The 20429-nt window shown below is 44.7% G+C and overlaps 1 protein-coding gene across 1 annotated transcript in view; it reads right to left on the bottom strand.

The window, feature by feature from the left end:
• The window catches only part of LOC111155785 (chloride intracellular channel 6), a 42888-nt gene extending 36553 nt beyond the window's left edge, over positions 1 to 6335 (bottom strand). The window contains exon 1 of the mRNA XM_022516185.1: positions 5232 to 6335. Within this exon, the coding sequence (XP_022371893.1) occupies positions 5232 to 6335 (1104 nt within the window). The remainder of the gene's footprint in view (positions 1 to 5231) is intronic.
• Positions 6336 to 20429: the final 14094 nt, after the last annotated feature.

Raw genomic sequence — 20429 nt, 5'->3', positions numbered from 1 at the left:
CAGGGCCCGTCAGCACCAGTGAGGGGCAAGAGCTGTAGCATATGTGTACCCAGCAAAGCAGAGCCACAAATTCCCACAGCCCTGAGGGAAGTCCAGCATCTTGCAGCCCTGTTGCCAAGATGTCTTCATGGAGGAGAATGACTCTGGCTCTTTCAGAAGGGACGCCGGACTGGGTTGGAGGGAAACAGTTTTGTGTCCAGCTTCTCACTAGCTGAGTCACCTTGGACTATGCATCCATCCAGCTATTTAACTATCATTACCAAAAGCACTGACTGAGAGCTTAGAACAAGCCCACCGCCATGCCAGGTAAGGAGGACATGATGTGAAGAAGCTATTGTGACATGGATCTCACTCAGCATGGGGAGAGGGACCATGACGCCCAGTGAGCATGTGTTTCCCCCCAGTGTGTCCTCCAGTTGCCACCCAAACTAACTCTACTGATTTCATAAATGAGTTTGTAAGCTCAGCCATAAGAAAAGATGAATACTTCTCACTTACATCGACCTGGATAGAACTGGAGGGTATTATGCTGAGTGAAATCAGTCAATCAGAGAAAGACAATTATCATCTGGTCCTTACATGTGGAATATAAGAAACCATGCAGAGGATCATAGGGGAAGGGAGGGAAAACTGAATGGGAAGTCATCACAGAGGGAGACAAACCATAAGAGCCTCTTAACTCTAGGAAACAAACTGAGGGTTGCTGGAGGGGAGGTGGGTAGGGGGATGGGGTAACTGGGTGATGGGCATTAAAGAGGGCACAAGATGTGATGAGCACTGGGTATTACACTCAACTGATGAATTATTGAACACTACATCTGAAAATACTGATGTACTATAAGTTGGATAATTGAATTTAAATTTGAAAAATGTGTTTGAAAGCAAGTTGTGTAAGACACTCAGGAAACAAATAACAAAAAATATTATTTTGGGGGGAGAGGTAAAGTCATAGAAATGCATCTTTGCTCATTTCCCTTCAGAGCACATGGTCATAGTCCACACAGAGTTATGAAAATAGCAACTCCCTTTCAAGCTCCTCGGGCACTGAGCCCCCACAGAACAGTCTCAACATGTTCTCTCCTGGAGAAAGGTGCGTGGATTGCTACAGCCAACTGGTCTACCAGGAGTCTCTCAGCTGCTGTTCCTGGACACACACCTATCCTTCCCAATTTGCCATGGCCACATAGTGTGGCACGGCTCAGCTGGCTCCATTTATGTACTCATTTGTGTTGGGGGGCAGTTCTCAGTGACTATGCCTATTCAGAGGTCAAGTCTTTCTTGAGTTGGACTTTGTTCCATCTCCAATTCCACCTACTGAGAGACCCAAATGTGATGGCAAATGCAAGTTTCCAAGCTCCACCGTAGCTACATGTTAAATATATGGTGTCCAAAACCTGATTTAAGAAACTCTTAGACTCTGGCCCAGGATTGTTCATTGGTCACACTGAGGTTTTTTAGGTCATGTGAAATTTGCCAGGAAATCCATCTTAGACAGTCCCACCCCTAGACCTTACCTTAAAGTATACACAATCGCTAGGTACTATTGGATTAGAAACACCAAATTTGTAAGCAAGACTTCCTTAGTGACTAAATCCCCACAGCTGGTGAAGTCCCTACCTTATCCTTTGTTGTCAGTATTTTGTTTGTCGTTTGTTATTGTTATGTTAGTATGTTATTACATTGTAACCCTTTGTTATGAGTAAAGAAGAAAGGAATCTTTCTTACTAAATATGCTGTAGGGTTACCCTATAATTTGATGACAAATAATTAATACTTCTTTGTAAAAAAACAAAAGTAAGAATTACCATGATCAGCAATTAATTTACCATACAATAATTCAGGGAAGTTTTCCTTGTTCTGTTCCATATGTTCTTGGCTCTTTTTCAAGAATACATTCTCGCATGCTTACAGAATAAAACAAAATGTCAAATTAGTAAGATAACAATTTCCACAAAGATGGAGTATATAAACTACCTGGTGGCTAAAAGCAGAAGCAGATTTGATGTGCACCTGTTACTGGGTCATCAGTCATCACTTTGTGGTATATTTGCAGCTGATATATTTATTTTAAAAAATATGGGGAAATGTAAAAGTTAAAAATTGACAATAAAATATGGGCTAATTAATTACAACCATGTTTACTAGGCTGTCAGATGAAAGTGAGGGGAATGTTTGGAATGTTTGTGGTACTTCTCCTTAAAGAACAAATCTGTGAATTCTGCATTCCAGTGATGGCACAGAAAAATTTGACATGTTTACAAAACCCAGGAGGTCAGACGTCTACTACGCAGTGCAGTCTAAACTCAGTGGAGCCCAAAGAAGGAACCTCAAGAAAGCTAAATCTGGCAAAGAAATCCTATTTTAGACTAATTTAAGGATTTTAAATCAAGTATTACAAACTCAAAAGGTAGAAGTGTCTAAAGGGTTTTGCTTGATTTCTGCATTGGGGTCTTTTTTGTTTTTAAGGGTAATGATTTGTAGGATAAAGAGAAAGTGAAGTGCCTTAGCAATCCTACAAGGCACATCTTAACTAACCCTCAGATGTTATATCAAGTAGTAGTTGCTTAAAGACCAATCTCCCTGTTTGGAGCTCTGTTTTCTTAAAGGAAACAAACAAACAAAAAAAAAAAAAAAAAGATGGGGTGGGAGCAGGCAACTGAGAACCAGGATGATCATGTCAGAACAAAACATTCTGGAAAGCTGTCCATGACAAGCCCCTTGCCTCTGCCCACACAAACTACTCCTGAGCAGGAACTGAGAAAAAACAAAACTTATTTTTACTTTTCATAATATTCCTATCCTCAGAGAATGAAGTAATTAGGTACCTAGAGAGATTTCCCCTTAAAAAGGGGGGCGGAGCGGCGCCTGGGTGGCTCAGGCAGTTAAGCCTCAGTCCTGCTTTGGGTTCCCTGCTCAGCGAGGATCCTGCTTCTCCCTCTGCCTCTGCCCCTCCCCCTACTTGTGCTTTCTCTCTCCCTCTCTCTCCCTCTCTCCCCGCCCCCCCAATTAATAAGTAAATAAAAGCTTAAAAAAAATAAAAAGAGGCAGGATGGAATGGGCAAGGGGATTGTTTCTGTGCAAAATCCAATGGACATTTGTGGGAGCTGAGCAGATAGAACACGAATGCACAATTATACAATGCTTATTTCAAGCCAGGTGTTTTTCTAAGTAATTTACATAATCAAATTCTTGAATTCCCGTAACAACCTTGTGGGGTAGGTACTACGATTATCCCCGTTTTATCCATAAGCAACAAAGGCACAGAAAGGTTACGTAGCTTGCCTAAGGTCACCCTGCAAGAAAGCAGAAGAGCCAGAATTAGATCCCACTGGCTCTAATGTCCACAGTATATACTACCTTGTGCAGGCGGTCACCCAGTCAAACCTTCATCATGTTCCAAGCCTGTGCTCCACATGGAGGATAGAAAATGGATCTCACACAGTCAAGGGAAGAGGTAAAACATGCATCATGTGAAGGGACCTTCAACAGAGGGACACCCAACCCAGACTAGGGCTGCCAACGGCTCCACAGAGGAGACGATGCCCGTGCTGAATCTAGACACACAGCAGACAACAAGGCAGGAGGCAAGGAGTAGGGTGAGGGGGGAAGAAACCTGATTCAGAAAGAGGGTACAGCACCTGTGCAATTTCCAGGCAGGCAAGAATGTGGATCTTTCAAGGAATGATATCTAGTTCAATAGGCTGGCATGGTGGTACCATGGGTGAGAAAGTCGGGCGGTGGGGGGGAAACCCAGGCAATACCGCAGAGGCCAGAATGCCATCGTGAGTGGCCTGTGGCCTGGCTAAGGAGCGTGGCCTCATCTTAAAGTCTACAAGAAACAACTGGAGAATTTTACTTTCAGAAATAAAGTGATCAGATCTCATTTCCCAGCTCACTGGCTATCACCAAAGGCCTAGACTGGAGAGCTGAGAAATGGAAGCAGGAAGACGAGGAAGATGTGATGTTACGTATTCCAAAATTATAAAAAGAAACTGCAAAGATATGCTGGAAGCAGGTGGCCATGAGATGGAGTAAGGGGGAATTGCTTACATCAAGGGCAGATCTATACACAGCAGCACTGTGTTCAGCTCCCCCCCTCCTCCTCCCCTCCCAGTTCCCTTTCCCATCCCTGCAGACTTCCAGCTCCCAGGGTCCTTCCTAGGGGCTGTGCCCTTAGATTATATCCCAACACCTAACCTTGAAATGCTCCAGGGTCTTCAGAAATGCTCAGAACAGCACCTTCCTGAACCAGTGAAGAAACGCATGCCCTCTCTTCCCTAACCCCTTTGCCCCCCCCCCCAAACAATTCTTGAAATTCTGAAGTTAATCACTTTGGAAATATTTCTCTTTTTGCTTATTAGAATTTGCTTACATTCCCATCAAGGAGCTTTAGGTCCTAACTGGCTTCTAGAAGCCTGAAAGTATTTTGAAAGGATTACGATTCAACACGCAATGCACATTCTTGACCTTATTATCTGCCGCTTTCCTGGTCTGGACGAAGGTCCTCAGAAAGGGTTTGTGTGTGTTTTTTTTTTTTAAACAAAGATCCCCGTTTGTGTGAGCTATCGCTGGACCTTGTCCTTTACCTTTGATGCCTTGTAGAAAGGCCTCTTTAAACACAAAACTTCCTCAGTGGTGTCTTAAAAATTCTTGAATAAAATCATTGCTTTCTTCCCATTTGTAGCAGGGTTGAAATATGACTTAAAAGCAGATGATGTTCAAGTCACGAGCATCTCGTATTCTTCCAAAATAAATGTTAAAATGCTCAACAAATATTATAATATTTAAATAAATTTCCACTTTCCTTCCAAATACCAAGGAGGGATACTTTTTGGGAGCTGAAAACACTGGCCAGCTCTGGGCCTCTGAAAGTTGAGTCCCGGGGAGACTTCTCACATTACAACCTGTTCACATTTTTTTTTTTTCACTTCAAGTGAAATCCTTTGGCATGAATTGCTTTGAACATTAATAGGGCGTATCACTTTTTTTAAAATTGATTCTTCAATAATCTCCAGACTAGAAGGACCAGTTAGGATTTTCAGAACAAAAGACAGTGGGATGCTGGACCCGCACCCCCACTATCCCCTACTACCCCTACCCAACTTCTTGTTTCCAAACCATCCTGTCTCCCCAAAACGCTCCTGAAACTCTCCATGACCCCCAGGCCGCCCCCTCCCTCCCGTGAACAGAAGCGACAATCCGGACAGCTGAACCGCTTAGATTCAACTTACCTTCACGAAGAGGGTGATGTCGTGCTCCTGCCTCGGGGCCCCCTCTTCTGACGTCTCGCCATCCTCTCCTCCGCCATTCACCCGCTCCGTCTCCTCCCGGCCCTCGAAGCTGCCCTCCTCCGCCAGGTGGTTGCTGAGCTCGGCCTCGGGCTCCGCCGCCCGGGTTGGAGCGGCCGCCTCTGCCCGCGCGCTGCTGCTGTCTGGGGGCTCCTCCTCGACCCCGGCTGCAACCGGCTCGCCTGGCACCTCCGGGCCGCGCTCTCGCCTCTCCTCCTCGGCCTCCTCCATCTCCTCTTGGAGTTCACCCTGGTCCCCGTCCTCGACAGCTTCCGCCCTTGAGTCCCCGGGGGCCACTTCCTCCGACTCCTCTGTCCCCGACGCCCCCGCCTCGTCGGCGGCGGCGCCCGCCGCTGCACCCCCAGGCTCCTCTGCAAGCTCCCCGGGGCCGCACCCCCCAATCTCCGCCGCCGCGGCCTCGGTGGGCTCGACCTGGGGCGGGGAGCTGAGATCCCCTCCGTCCCGGGGTTCACCCTCCGCCCCGAGCGCCCCTCCCACTTGCCCCGAGGCTTCCATGCTGGCCCCCTGAGCCCCCGGCGTGCCGCCTCCGGGTTCCTCTGGCCCTTGCTCCGCTTTCTCCTTCGCCCCGGGGACCTCGGTCTCCCCGGGATCCCCCTGAATCTCCCTCGAGGCCTCGCCCTGCGTGCCGCGGCCGGAGCTCGCCTCCTCCACCTGCTCTGCGCCGCTAGCCTCCTCTCCCTGGGGGACCTCGGCGCACCCCGGGGCGCCCTCCTCGGTCTCCGCCTCGCCCTGCGCTGCCCTCGCGCCTTGCGTCTCGGCCCCCGGGCCACTGTCCGCGCCCGGCTCCGGCTCGCTCGCGCGCCCTGCGTCCGGATCGGTGCCTTCTGCCTGGTTCACCGCGACCGTCGCTGCTGCGCCCGCCCCCTCGCCCCTCGGCGCCTCCGCGGCGCCCTCGCTGGACTCCTGCCGCTCCGCCCTCCGGCCCGCGGCCCCCGGCTCGCCAGGTTTCTCTGCCAGAGGCACTGGGGCCTCAGACGGCCCCTGGGGACCTGGGAGGGCCCCCTCCAGCTCCGCGGACTCGGCCATGGCCGCAGATCCCTGTCCTCCCCTGGAGACCTTCCTTGACACCGCTGATGGAGCAAGCGGCCCTGGACGAGGAGCTCCGCGCCAGGGGGCCACTGCGCGCGCTCCAAGACGACGCCCCGCTCAGGACTCGCGGGGCGCCAGGCGGGGCAGAGCGCTGGAACTACGGGGTTAAAATGGGCTCGACCCCAAGACACCGAGCCTCTCCTCCCGGTTTAAGCTCTCTGGTATCTTCCTCCACTTCCACCGTAACTGCGGTTCCACGTCTGCTTCCCACCCAGACTCTATCTAACCCAGGTTCTCTGGAGGCGCTGGCCACCGAGGAGCAGAGCTCGGCTGGGGAAGACCTCTTAGCTCCCGCACCCTTTGAAATGCCTGGCCTGCCTGTCCTGGGGCTGACCAAAGTTATCGGTGCCAACTCCATCCCCCTGGGGCTTGGGCGGGGTTTGCACCCCATCCTCTCCCCCTGTTCGGGGGCCTGGGAGCCTGGCCAATGACAGCCTTTCTCACGGCCCTTGTGGATCTCAGTGAAAAGATTCTGGTTCTATTGGCAGCTGGGTGTTTTCTGTAACAGCATCAAGTTCCAGAGCCATTTGGATCACACCCCTGCCAACACCCCACACTGGACACCCAAATACCTAATCTCCACTTTCCCCCAGGCACCCAAGCATTCAGCTTCTCAGCTGGTACCTAATGCAGATGTCCAGGTCCTACCTCAATGTCCAAGAGCAAGGGAGGTAAATCCTGGAAGACAGGTAAAGGGGAGGCCACCTACCAATTTTTGCAAGCCCTTCCTGAGAGGTTTCTCTGCCCCATATAGAAGCAAAAGGAGTCTTACTGCTCTGACCAGAGATGGGCTCTGTTGAGCACAAGGGTCCCCTCCTCAAGGTATGACAAGAATGGGGGCCGTGCACTGGGGAGAGGTTAGATCCTTCATCTCCCTGTTTCCTGAAGACTCTAACAGTCTATGTTTCAAATTCTAGATTTTTCTAAACCCATGGCCAGTGCTTTACCTTGTTACGTGTTAAGGGCTTGGGGAGGTGGGGGTAAAGAGGAGAAAATACAAGATTTGAAGAAGGGGAGCTGTGGCATTCACTGGGTTAGGAACCTCCCGGAATCCCATACTGGACACCTTTTCCCCAAGAAAAGGAAGTTCTGATGAAAATTATGTAGTAATGGGGCGCTGGAAGTTCTGATGAAAATTATGTAGTAATGGGGCGCCAGGGTGGCTCAGTCCGTTAAGCCCCTGCCTTCGGCTCAGGTCATGATCCCAGGGTCCTGGGATCAAGTGCCGCGTCGGGCTCCTGGCTCATTGGGGAGCCTGCTTCTCTCTCTCTGCCTCTGCCTGCCACTCTGCCTGTGCTTGCTCTCTCTCTCTGACAAATAAGTAAATAAATAAATAAATAAAAATTATGTAGTAAGTTTATTATGAGCTAGGCTGAATCATGTGGGTTACAGAGAGGAGCCTGCTACCCCAGATGGCCAGTCTAAATGTGATAGAGTAGGGAGCCCAACTCAAGACTGATTTGAGTTTGTCAGGCTCTTAGTGGCCTTGACACTGAACTGAGACACCTTAGTCTATCACATCCACAGAGGGCTCTGTCATCCCTAAAAGATCAGATGGTATCTTTGATACAGTTTAGAGTCACTCATTTAGCCAATCATGAGGATGTCTCTTTCTATATTCATTGTCCATCACTGAGGAGTAACAAGACAGGAGCCCAATCTCACCTAGATTCGTGCTACCTTTCTCCAAGGTTGTGCCCTGTTGGGAAAGGAAGGGGCCAGAAGCTTCATCACCACAAAGCACGGCACTCACACATATGAGCTAGAAAGAAATATCAGACACAGATGCTGCCTTGCAAAACCTCCGGTCACCAGGAAAATCCTGCAGCATTTGCAAGGCAAGACAGCGATCAGCCTTATTTCTTAAGGAAGGACAAAGCCAGCACCATCAGCCCCAGACAGCAAACACAGTCCAGGACAACGCAAAGCCCGTGAGGCCAGATGTGTTTCAGAAAACAGAATTCTTAGAAATGGAAAGTTGGCTGAGAGTTTCCAGTATATATTATGTCACACGGCTCACCACCCCGTGATCAGACACATTGTTATTTCTGCAGTGGTACCAGGGAACATTCATATTAGATGGGATACGTAAAAACCACATATAGCTCCAGGGATCCCAGTTCAAGTTCACCACCAAATGAGTTCTGGTCAGTCTGACTTTGCTTTCAGAAGAGGTCCCCTCGAAAAGCTTGCAGTTTTCAGAGTTTTTGGATTTCGGAATGTATACATGCATTGTGGTCCTGTGACCTACTGCAGGGTTCTGGGTTTATTTGCTCTCCGTGGAAACCTCCGAGATTAGTTACATCTATACATTTCTTCTTAATAACAAACCAACTGTCTCCAATGCTCTATCATCACAAAGAACCAAATCAAAGGCACATACGTATATGAGTAACAGTATTTCGTGAGCCTTAACTCAGGCAAAGTTTATAGAAACTCCCTCCTTATAGGAAGGTTGGCATCTCTGAAAAAACTCCTTTTGAATCAAGACCAGAGTTGATTAACTCATGAATGCAAACTCACCACAGCTGACCGGCTGGCTGAAGGCTAGTCTCAGGTAGTGTCCTCATTGAAAAACAGCCCTAGTAAAGTCTATTCCATCCTAGCAACTGATCCTGCATATCCTACAAGGCTGTTTTATTCTATAGGATTAGGATTTATTTTTATATACTTTTTGCATTCATTTACTCACATTGATATTGGCTTTAAAAATAACACAAGGCCATCTGTAGAATGTAGACTTTTCCATATTTTAGTCATAGTCTTAATAAACAATTGTTAAATGTTTACATCACATAATTCTACAAATTTCTTTTAGTTTCTATAATTAAATGAATATATTATTTTTATTTTTTAAAGATCTTGTTTATTTATTTCACAGAGAGAGAGAGATCACAAGTAGGCAGAGAGGCAGGCAGAGAGAGAGGCGGAAGCAGGCTCCCTGCTGAGCAGAGAGTTGATGTGAGGCTCGATCCCAGGACCCTGAGACCATGACCTGAGCCGAAGGCAGAGGCCTAACCCACTGAGCCACCGAGGTGCCCCAATATATTATTTTTAAAAGAATACAGGGTTCAAGCTAAAAGTTGAGAAGACAGAGAATAGCAGAGCTCTTTACAATTTTTCTGTAATCCCGTTACTCATAATAAACACTCTCCTCATTTTTAAGAGAGAGAGAGAGAGACTGTTCCAGACACTGGGCATATAGCAAGGAGCAAAATTGAGAGGTTCCTTTCCTTTGCAGGGGTTTGGGATGGAACAAAATTAAATAAGCAAGCAATTAAGCCAGACATCTGTGGATAATGTTGGGCTTTATACAGCCTTACACTCTTACACTCACACATGCACATTCTGAAAACCTTAATTTCTTTTGTTCACACACCTCATCCAACCTGCCAGTAAATCCTATTATCTTCACTTTTTAAAACTTATCCAGAATCCAACCTCTTCTCTCTACCCCCATTGCTGCCCCACTGGATCAAACCACCATCACCTCCCAACTGGTCCTCCTGGTTTTCTTCCTTTTCCAAAGTCTGTTCGCCACCCCAAAGCCAGATGACCCTCTCAAAATCACGAGTCTGCCAGGCCACTTTTATGCTGGAATCCTTTCTTTTTTTACTTTTTATTTCTCTTTTTTAAGGTTTTGTTTTTAAGTAATCTCTACACCCAACATGGCGCTCACACTCACAACCGTGAGATCAAGAGTCACATGCTCTACGGACTGGGCCAGCTGGGCATCCCTGTGCTTGAAACCTTTCAAAGTCTTCCTGTCTCACACCAAGAAGTCCAGTCCTTATATATGAAATATGTGTCCTATAAAATCGGGCACCCCAAACTCTTTCTGGCTTCACTGGCATCTTACACATCAAAACCTTCTGCTGTTGCCAGAATTTGCTGGGCTTGGACCTTACCTTGTTGAGATTTTCATAAGCTCTTTTCTCTAAGCACCCTATTTTATTTTATTATCGTATTTTTGTGGTGATAACATTTAGGATCCACCCTCTTAGCAATATACAATACGATATTGCAGTAATTTAGATCTCCAGAACGTATTCACCTTGCATCACTGAAACTCTGTGCCCTTGACTGTCATCTCCCTATTCCCCCCCCCACTCCCCCAAAGGCTGGTTACCAAAGGCAACCACCATTCTACTCTCTGTTTACAAGAGTTGGACTATTTAGATTCCACATGTAAGTGAGATCACGCAGTATTTGCCTTTCTGCATCTGGCTTCTTTCTTTCTTTCTTTCTTTTTTAAGATTTTATTTATTTGACAGAAAGACACAGTGAAAGAGGGAACACAAGCAGAAGAGTGGGATAGGGAGAAGCAGGCTTCCCACTGAGCAGGGAGCCCGATGCGGGGCTCCATCCCAGGACCCTGGGATCATGACCTGAGCTGAAGGCAGTCCCTTAACCAACTGAGCCACCCAGGCACTCCCTGGCTTATTTCACTTAACAGAATGTCCTGTAGGTTTATCCCTGTTGTCACAAATGTCAGGTTTCCCATCTTTTTAAAGACTGAATAGTATTCCATTGTGTGTATATACCACATTTCCTTTTTCCTGTTCATCCATCAAAGGATATATGCGTTGTTTCCATATCCTGGCTATTGTGAGTGGTAGATAAGCATCCTATTTCAAAGCTCAATTCCTACTCTCTATCAGCCTTCTCGGCCTTATTTTTCCCATAGCAGTTATCTCCGTATTACATATAATGTATTCTGCTTCTTTATTATCTATTTCCTTGATCCGCGCCCCCCCCCCCCAACCAGGATGCTATTGCATGAAGACTGGGGTTTTCTTTGTCACTGCCTAGAACAGGACTGGGCACATTGTAGTAGAAGCTTGATACTTCTCGAGTAATGAATACATGTATGCTTTCAAATACATATGTATCAACTAGAACCAGTTTTCAAAAATACCTCAGTTGGTTTTATACTTCAGGGGACAAGCTAATGTCACAGAAATACTGTTCACAGAAATTCTTATCTACTGACTGTGGTGAATACTTCAGCAAATGCTTTTAATTATTAGCAAAGGTCAAATCAGTTCATACACAGAAACACAAAAGGAAATACCAAAGAAAGAGAATTGTGAAGGTCAAGGTGATGATGCTTAGAGGTTTGCACATGGTTAACTCAGCAGCCAGCACCAGATTAGCTATTTAAATACCAAGGAGGGTTAGACAGAGGTGACAGATTCAAGGCTGGGAGTCAAGAGGCAAATGTACAGGTAATTAAGTAGCTCTTAGTAATTACAGAGTTTACCTACCACATATTATGAGGAATCTCAAGGCAGGATAACTCGGGATTAATGAGGAAAAACTCAAGGGCTCATAACTAAACAATGTAAAGATTTGTCATTTTGCTATTTTTCCAGAATGAATAGATTCACTTCCATAGAGATCTCTTTCTCCAGCAGGTGTCTCTTCCTTTCAGAAGGACCCTTGGGATTTTGATGTATGTATAACATCCAGATCACAGGATGCGTTATGACCAAACAGAAGTCCACCCTTGCACTGATTTCTCTTCAACAACTGTTCCTCCTCACCTTATAGTGGCCCCAAACCTGCCTTAATTTCCCTGGATTTACCCAGTCAAATGTAAAGGCATATTTCACTTAAAAGAAGGTTATCACTGGGGTGGCTATCTGGGTCAGTTGGAAGATTGTGCAACTGTTGATCTCAGGGTTGTGAGTTCAAGCCCCATATTACTTAAAAAAAATAGAATCTCAAAAGAAGAAGGAGAAGAGGAAGGAGGGGGAGAAGAAGAAGGGGAAGAAGAAGAGGACAAAGAAGAAGATGAAGAAGGAGAAGGAGGAAAGGGGGAAAGGGGAGGGGAAGGGGAAGGAGAAGAAGAAGAGGAAGAGAAAGAAGAAGAAAAAGAAGAAGGAGATGGAGGAGGAGGAGGAGGAGGAGGAGGCTATTGCTGAAGAATCAGTCTGAACCAGAAGGCAGGGACTGAAGCACAGGTACACCATCTTGAAAGTCAATAAGGATATTATGCAAATGAATACGGATGATGCCGTGGTGAAATGGGTGGTTTCTCTGGTCACATTGTTGGATGATTTAAATCCCACTTTAACCGTGGGATCTTGACTAAGTTTTTCATCTAGAACAGAAGATGTTGTAATAGGACCATGGCCCTTGTAAGTCAGAGAATGTGCTCAGCACAGCACTTGTTAACATTGTGACCTCATTGTTAGTATCATCCCAAAGGACACATCTTGACAGAACAGCATATTGAAGTGTTGGAAAAACCACAACACTTCATCCCACTTAGCCAGTGACAGTCATGGGTTATTCTGTTGACTCGGGAGCGTAATCATAAAAGCACCCCCTGTCACTCATAAACGTGTCTTAGTTTGGACAATGAATCATATGGTCACCCTACCATGAACTTACATAGTTAGTGAGGATTTTTTTCTGGTTTTTTTTCCACATGATCTTGCACTGTTCTCAAAAGAAACAAGATTTGGAACAAATACCTGTTGGATGAGAGAAGAGATTTTTTTTACAAACCAGAGGGGGAGAAGGAGACGAAGGATGAGGAGAGAAACCTCCAAAATTGTATTACAAACCTCTTGCTGAAAGCCTTTCTGGAAAGGCAGCCTACAGTCTACAGGAAGGGAATACATGAAGTTGTGTTGCAGGCCTCATGGTCAGTCCAGGGAGAAGGGTAGGGATGGAGGGGTGTGGACCCCTGGGCCAAGCTGACTCCTGGGCCCCCAAGGCAGCAGTTCCAGCCTCTTATTCTCACAGCACCATACCTTCCAACCCCAGGAATAGCAGTAACAATCCTGCTGCAGATAAAACAGTACTAAAACTCAAGACTGACAGTCAGTTTGAAACCTTCCAGTTCTATCTATAAAGGTTTTTTCTAAGCATTTTGGCATTTTTCTCAAACTGTCCAGTGTTCTGTATCTGTTCTCTACATGTTGTAGAAATTCACTTTTCTTTTAACTCTAAACTCCCCAAGTTTTCTTTCTCCTCCCTCCCATCCTTCAGAACCCTAAAATCTACAGCAATGGATGGAAGTGTGTGTGAACCCTGGGCTTCAAATAGCAGCAATTATGCCCCTCGTGGGACACCTGGTAATGTCTGGACTCACTTTGGGGTTGTTGTGATTGGAGACTCTACTGACTTCTAGTGAGTAGAAGCCAGGATGCTGCTAAACTTCCTCCCACGCACAGGTCATCCCCCACCACCAAGAATTAACCAGCCCATATTGTCAATCGTTGGGTGATAGGGAGACCAGCCTCCCTCCAGCCCCCTGATTATAGTATTTTCCACAGAAAATGCCTTAATATAGTATATCAACTCTACCAGGAGCTCAGGGGAAGTAGGTGAGGGGGTGCTGTGTTGTGTCGGAGGGTTGCTCACTCTTCAAACATCTCCTTGCAGATTACAAATGAATCCTGATGAGAAACTCTTTGAAAGGAGAGAGAGATTATGTGATTTGCATTGAGAAGTCTAGGCTCAACTCCTAATTCTGCTGCTAACTGGCTGTGTTGTATTGTGCAAGCCACTTCTTGGTAATAAACCTACTGTGCTAGGATCCTCTGAACTTTGAAAATGATAATGTGTAAAGCATTTTGTAAACTTGGATGTTTCTGCACGATCACCAAGTGGTACTGATTTGCCTTTGGGTGGTGGTTCAAGGGCTGGTCCAATTGTTTTTCACTGTCCAGATATTGGAATGGCCCTCTTCTATAACACAGGACATTTATCTAAAATATTAACCCCTTGTTATTTGTCAAAAAGCCAGCTTTCGTGGCCCTAGGCATCCACTGACACATAAGGGCTTAGAAAATTCAATTTCCTAAATTTCCATTCCTTATAGGAAACATTGGGAAAAAAGTTATCTGTCAGAATGGAAAAAGATGGAGGTAAAGAGAAAAGGTGATCCTAGAGCACACCTTGTACCCACACATCCAAAAAATGCCTGCTGCTGGGAGTCAAGTGAGCTCTGAATACCCAAGTGAAGCACAAGCTGACCATTGTGACCACAAAAACAAAAACAAAACAAAAAAACTTTTGTTTTTATCATTTTGCCTAACTACAGGTTCATGAGAAAGTAAGCACCACATCACAAAATTAAGTTATCCTCTCTATAATATAGTCATGAAACTCTTTTAGAAAAAAACATTTCTGTTCTACTCACAGCATTGAGAAGACCTACCCATCCATCCATCCATCCTCCTTCCATCCATCCATCATCCATCCATCTATCATCCTTCCAATCCTTCCATCCATCCATCCATCCAACCATTCAACCATCCATCATACCACAAACTTTTTCTGAGGACTTTCTTGTGGCACAGACTCAGATAGTGCTGGAGAAATAAGCACAAATGGAACAAAGGTCCCACTCTGTTTTGGAAAAACCTTACTACAGCTGTAAACCTGCAATGTTCACACTGGCTCATTGCTGGCATTTCACACCATGCTTCATCAATAACTCTGATGACATATTTGTTTATTTGAATATCTTTAACCACATTCTATGAATTCAAATACTCCAAGGCCATGCTTTGTAGAAATATTTTTGCTGCTTATATTTTGAAACACATTTCTTAAAAACTTGGAGACAAATGTTTGAAATGTATTTTTGTTCATTTATTCAACACACTTAAGATGAAATCATTTAGCTCATGACTTTTACACCTCCAAATCTTACTAAGATTTGAGCTTTCCTTTTGAATTTGGTTGAGTTTAATCTGATTGGACCAGAAAGAGATAAAGGCTGTGAAGGACGCGCTACTTGGGCCTCAGCTCTGTGGGCACACTCTCCCGGGAGGTGTTTGGGTGTGATCAGGAGAGTGGTGAATTCAGTGACCTTGGGAAGTCCCTTTCACTTGATGGTACATCACCTGAATGAGGACCTTGAATCAGATGATTGTGGGGTTCCTTCAGCACTCCAATTCTGTAATCTATGATCTAACACCTCACATATGTGGAAATCACTAATCGGAGCGGAACAAAGCTCAGAATCAGGAAGTGAGCAGAAAAGGTCTCCCAGAGCCAAAAACAATACAACTGAGTTTACCTCTCACAGTGTGAGTGTTTTCCCCAAGGGTGAGCAACTGAGCTCTCATTCTGAGCCCATGACTCTATCCTAAATTCAGTCTAACCTATTTTCTAGTGTCTTGATCCAGAACCCATCAGAAAGAGCAAAAAAGGAAGCTGTAACAGTCATCTTCATGAAAACAAAATGCTTAAATCAAAAGCAAAAGAATGCTTACAGTTTTAAGTTTTAGTTAGCAATGAGGTTTACTTCCTTATTTCAAATGAACAAAGCAAAGGACTTATTGACTGAAAGAAAGAAAGGAGGAACCCAAGGAAGGGGAGGAAGGAATAGGGAGGGAGGGAAGGAGGAAGGAAGGAAAGAAAGGAAAGAAGAGCCCTATATGCCTGGTACATAGTACAGAATAATGAACCAAATTCTCAAAAGCAGACTGGTTGTTGAGCATGTTGAAAACAATATGGATATTTGGTTATATTTTATTGTATTTATTTATGAAATGTCACAGTATTATTGGAACAAAACCCCATATGTAAATATTTGGGGTACAGTGATTCACTATAAAAAAATTATGTACAACTACTTATTATATAATTATCCATCTTGCAGAGAAAGCATTATAGTGCCAATTAGAAATTTAATTAGAAATTTACATGGCACAGTAATTTCTTCCCTTTATACTTCCTTTATGACATTCTAAATTAGGTTTAAAATTCTTCCATAATTCTAGTGCAGGTATGGTTACCAACAGTAAGATCAAAGACCTTAAAGATTGTTCTGTCTAGTTCCGTCTGCTAAATAGATTGTTATGCATTCTGCCACTATATAGAGCATTTTTGTACATGATATATGATTTCAAATTATTTAATAATCTCAACAATCCTGAGAGGTGGTCACTGTCCTAGAGTAGAAAAGAGGATGCCTCAGAGTGAAATGACAGGGACTTGAACTGGATTAAATTATGAGTTGTGAATTTCATTCTTTAATATGATTTTTTGTGTGAAATATTTCCTCTGAGGATAACTTGATCACTTTCAGGCCCTTGTATAAAAAAACAATCATGGTAATCATCCCTGGCAATCATAGAATAAGATGCTGTGCTTTACTTCTCTCGCCAGCTTTGTTGCAACCTAATTGGCATACCACATTGTGTGATATTTAAGATGTCCGACATGAAGATTTGATACACATACATATGGCGAAATGATCACCACCACAAGGTTAATTAACATCTCCACCACCTCACATAATTACCATTTTTTGGTGTAGCGAACAACATTTAAGACCTACTCTCTTAGCAACTTTCAAGTATTCTTCAAGTGTATTTTCAAGTATATTTCAGTCTTGTTAACTGTAATCACCCAGCTGTACGTTAGCTCCGCAGAACTTACTGATCTCATCACTGAAAGTTTGTACCCTGTGATCAGCGTCTCCCCATTGCCCCACCCCCAGCCTCAGAAAGCACCATGTATTCTGTGTCTCTCTGAGTTCAGCTTTTGCAGATTCTACATACCAGTGAGCTTGTGCCCAGCCTTAATGTGGAGCTCTATTTTGGGAACCTGCTTCCCTCTCCGTGCAGGCGGCTAACTTCTGGCCACAGCCTCCATCTTACAGGCTCGCCATGAAGGCTGCTGTCCAAATCCCACTCCTATCCCTGCCAGCCTTCTGAACACAGCTGCTAAATCTCATTCTCTTTTCTCTTGTTTATTTCCTCTTGAAAACAGGGCCAATTAGTGGCCGAGATCTGATGTCCTTCCTGTTCTTTAGCTTGTAGACAATTGCCACACCAGAAGCAGCGATGAGAGGCACAGTGCCTTCTTCAGACTCTATTCTGAAGTCCTAAAACCCATAAAATATTCTGGAAAGATCCCAATGCCAAAGGTGCTCTTGGCAGAGTTGAGGTCTCATGGCACCTGACACTCTTAACAAGTCTGAAAGCAGCAGGTGGGGCTCTGAGGAGCCCTGGAAGCAGGTGTATAGTCCTGGCTTCCTTTTTGCCTGCTGTCTGACTTGGGACAAGCTACTAACCTCTATGTGTCTTGGTCTCTTCTTCTATGGCATGGGTCCTTCTACTAGCGGTGTTATGAGTCAATCTGTACAAAGTATAGGCAATCCTCATTATTTGAGGATTCAAATGCTTCATAAAACTTTTTTCTCCATTTGTATACATTTGCAACCCCATTTATACTTGCCAATACTTGTAACCCAGGAATCAAGAGAGTCCAAGATACTTGACTGGCCCTTTCTGGGCTAAGACAGGGATGGCAACTTTCTCGCCAAGAAAAAAAAAAAAAAAAAAAAAAGAAAGAAATACATCCTTACCATCCAGCTGGAAGATTCCTTCTGGAGGGCTCCCAACTCCATTTGCAAATGGAAGCCAGCTTTTCTTAAAAACCCATTTCATGTTTAAGTCCCTGGTTTCACAGGTGATACTCATGGCATTTATTAACATACAGGATTGGCTTTAAACAAAATTTCCAAAATAAGCCAAGGGCAGACCAGCCCTACCTTCTTCTTCTTTTACTTGCCCTTTCTTTCTCGGTGTCTTTGGACAAGTTTCCCAACCTTAGCACTGGGAAGTGATCCCTTATAAGATTCCTGCTCGTATAAGGTTATTTGGGACCAAACAAGAGGTCTGTGGAACTGTGGACATAACAAAGATAAGGCATCAGCATCAGACCTTCAGTGCTCCAACCCCAGCTGTGCATCACAATGACAGGGATGCCTGGGGCATGTGTCAGAATGAAATGCCTGCTGACCCGGTCTCCAGAAATGATTTATCCAACTGGTTGGACTAGAGGCCTTGGTGTCTGCAGGAGTGTCTCACATTCTTCCAGGTTGGGGAAGACCACCTTGAGCATCATGCATGTACACCTTCATGTGAGCTTGAGTCAGTGAACTACCAGGACAAAGAGCATTTACACATTTAAGTCCCTACCTCTATTTGGGAAATAAAAGCTTCGAACCCATGAACATGTTAAGGCACCCAAGAGAGAGTGAGAAATTATTTTTCAGGTAGAAAGTCTTTGACTGTTCCTAAGTTAACCCACTTGGGATCTTTGATGAAAGAATAAAAGGAAGGTATACATTGGCCATATGGATGTTTATAGTGAGGGAGTGAATGAGAACCTTGGGGGGTGTGAAAGCAATGTAGACATATGACAGTCAGAGGGGGAGGGAATTCTAGATTGTTTGGAGGAGTGAGACAAAGCCTGAACCACTAAATTTCAAAACAACCTTATTTGGAGAAGATTTTGTATCTTTGGGATAAAATTATTCTTCCTTGTAAATCTCAGTGGTTTGTAAGGCATTATCGGTCTCCATGTCTCTGGTGCCCTTATGTGCATTACATCTGAAAAAATCCAGTTGGGTGAGTGCGGGAGCATTCGATATATACAAAACTTGAAAGCTGTTTTATAAGCCTGTCTTTACACCAGGAAGTTGAATTTTCCCAGAATCATACTGGCTCGTGTTTCATTAGAAACTCAGAGCTCACAAAATACGGGTTACGGGTTGTATTTTTCTACCCCTGGTTAACCGATTCTTGCCTTTTTTTTTTTTCCTTCTGCTTTAAGTGTGCGTACACTGCTATAAATTCAGGCAGCAGGTCTCCCAGGTCGAGATAAAGAGACATTTCACCTCCCCGAGGACCTTGAGGGCTTTGTTCCAGTTTTCTTTCATGGGACGTGAAGGCATAATGGTTACACTGCTGTAAGCCCAGCAGTTTCTAACGTTGCAGAAGCACCACGGGACAAGGCACCTTTCTGAAATACGCACTCACCTACCAGTCAGCACCTGGGAGTCCGCAGAGGGAAAGACCTGGGTGAATTCTGTCTCTGAGAATATGGATGTCTGGAAAAAAAAAAAAAAAAACTGATCTGCCATCCCCTTTTCGTGTTGTGGCAACAAAATGAGCTAGCTGGATGTTCTAATTACAACAAGGCACCATAATCAAAGTCCCCAAAAGGCGGTGGATAGAATTCGGGGCGTTCCTGGAGGAAAATCATATTTTTATATTCACGAAACTCGAATTTGGCAATTCCTCCAGGGATGAATGTAAGGAGCGAACTATTGCAATAATTGTAGCCATGGCTTTATCCCCAGTAAGAATCAGAGGGATTTTTGTATCTCATTCCAGAGGTGAGTTAACTTAAAGTGTCGTTTCTGCTCATCACTACTTGGAAATTACATAAACTCTGGAGTTTATGTAATGGGTTCATAAAGAAATGCATACATTGTTCCTTCATTTCTTCCTATATTTCTTCTTAACCACACATTTCTTCTTATTGTCGGTTAATTGCATTTTAGTATAATTGGCTTCCTTTGAGATCCCACACATTTTATCTTGGGCATCAAACGCATTTAGAGAGAACTCACCAGGCTAGCAAAGGGATCCATAGCTCAGAAAAGGTCAAGAGCCCTTAATCTAGAGTTTGTTTCTCAGTGGTATTTTAAATGAAACCTATACATGTATCTTAAGAGGGGTACCAGTTACACAAATGTATTGATTGGTCAAAATAATATCATTAATGAAAATAATCTAAATGTCCTCACTCGGAGACATGGATAGACAAACTGTGTTGTACCCATACAGCCTCAGTCATTAAAATGTCCGGCTATTGATAGACGAATCTCAAACGCATTATGAAAAATAGAGGAAGCTAGACTCAAAAAGCTACATATCATTCAATTTATCTGGCATCATTTCTTTTTTTTTAACATTTTATTTATTTGACAAAGAGAGAGATCACAACTACGCAGAGAGGCAGGCAGAGAAAGAACAGGGGGAAGCAGACTCCCTGCTGAGCAGAGAGCCCAATGCAGGGCTCAATCCCAGGACCCTGTGATCATGACCTGAGCTGAAGGCAGAGGCTTAACCCACTGAGCCACCCAGGTGCACTATCTGGCACTATTCCCAAGCCAAAACCATACAAATCAGATCATGGCTGGCTGGGGGCAGGGAGTGGGGGCGCTGCTGGCAGAGGGACAAGGGGATTTCTGGAGACGACAGA

This window comes from Enhydra lutris, unplaced genomic scaffold (genome assembly GCF_002288905.1).
Source record: "Enhydra lutris kenyoni isolate GAN:26980312 unplaced genomic scaffold, ASM228890v2 scaffoldscaffold43, whole genome shotgun sequence".
Classification (NCBI taxonomy): Eukaryota; Metazoa; Chordata; class Mammalia; order Carnivora; family Mustelidae; genus Enhydra; species Enhydra lutris.
Note: the sequence above shows the minus strand (reverse complement) of the source record. Positions and strands in the feature narration are given on the sequence as shown.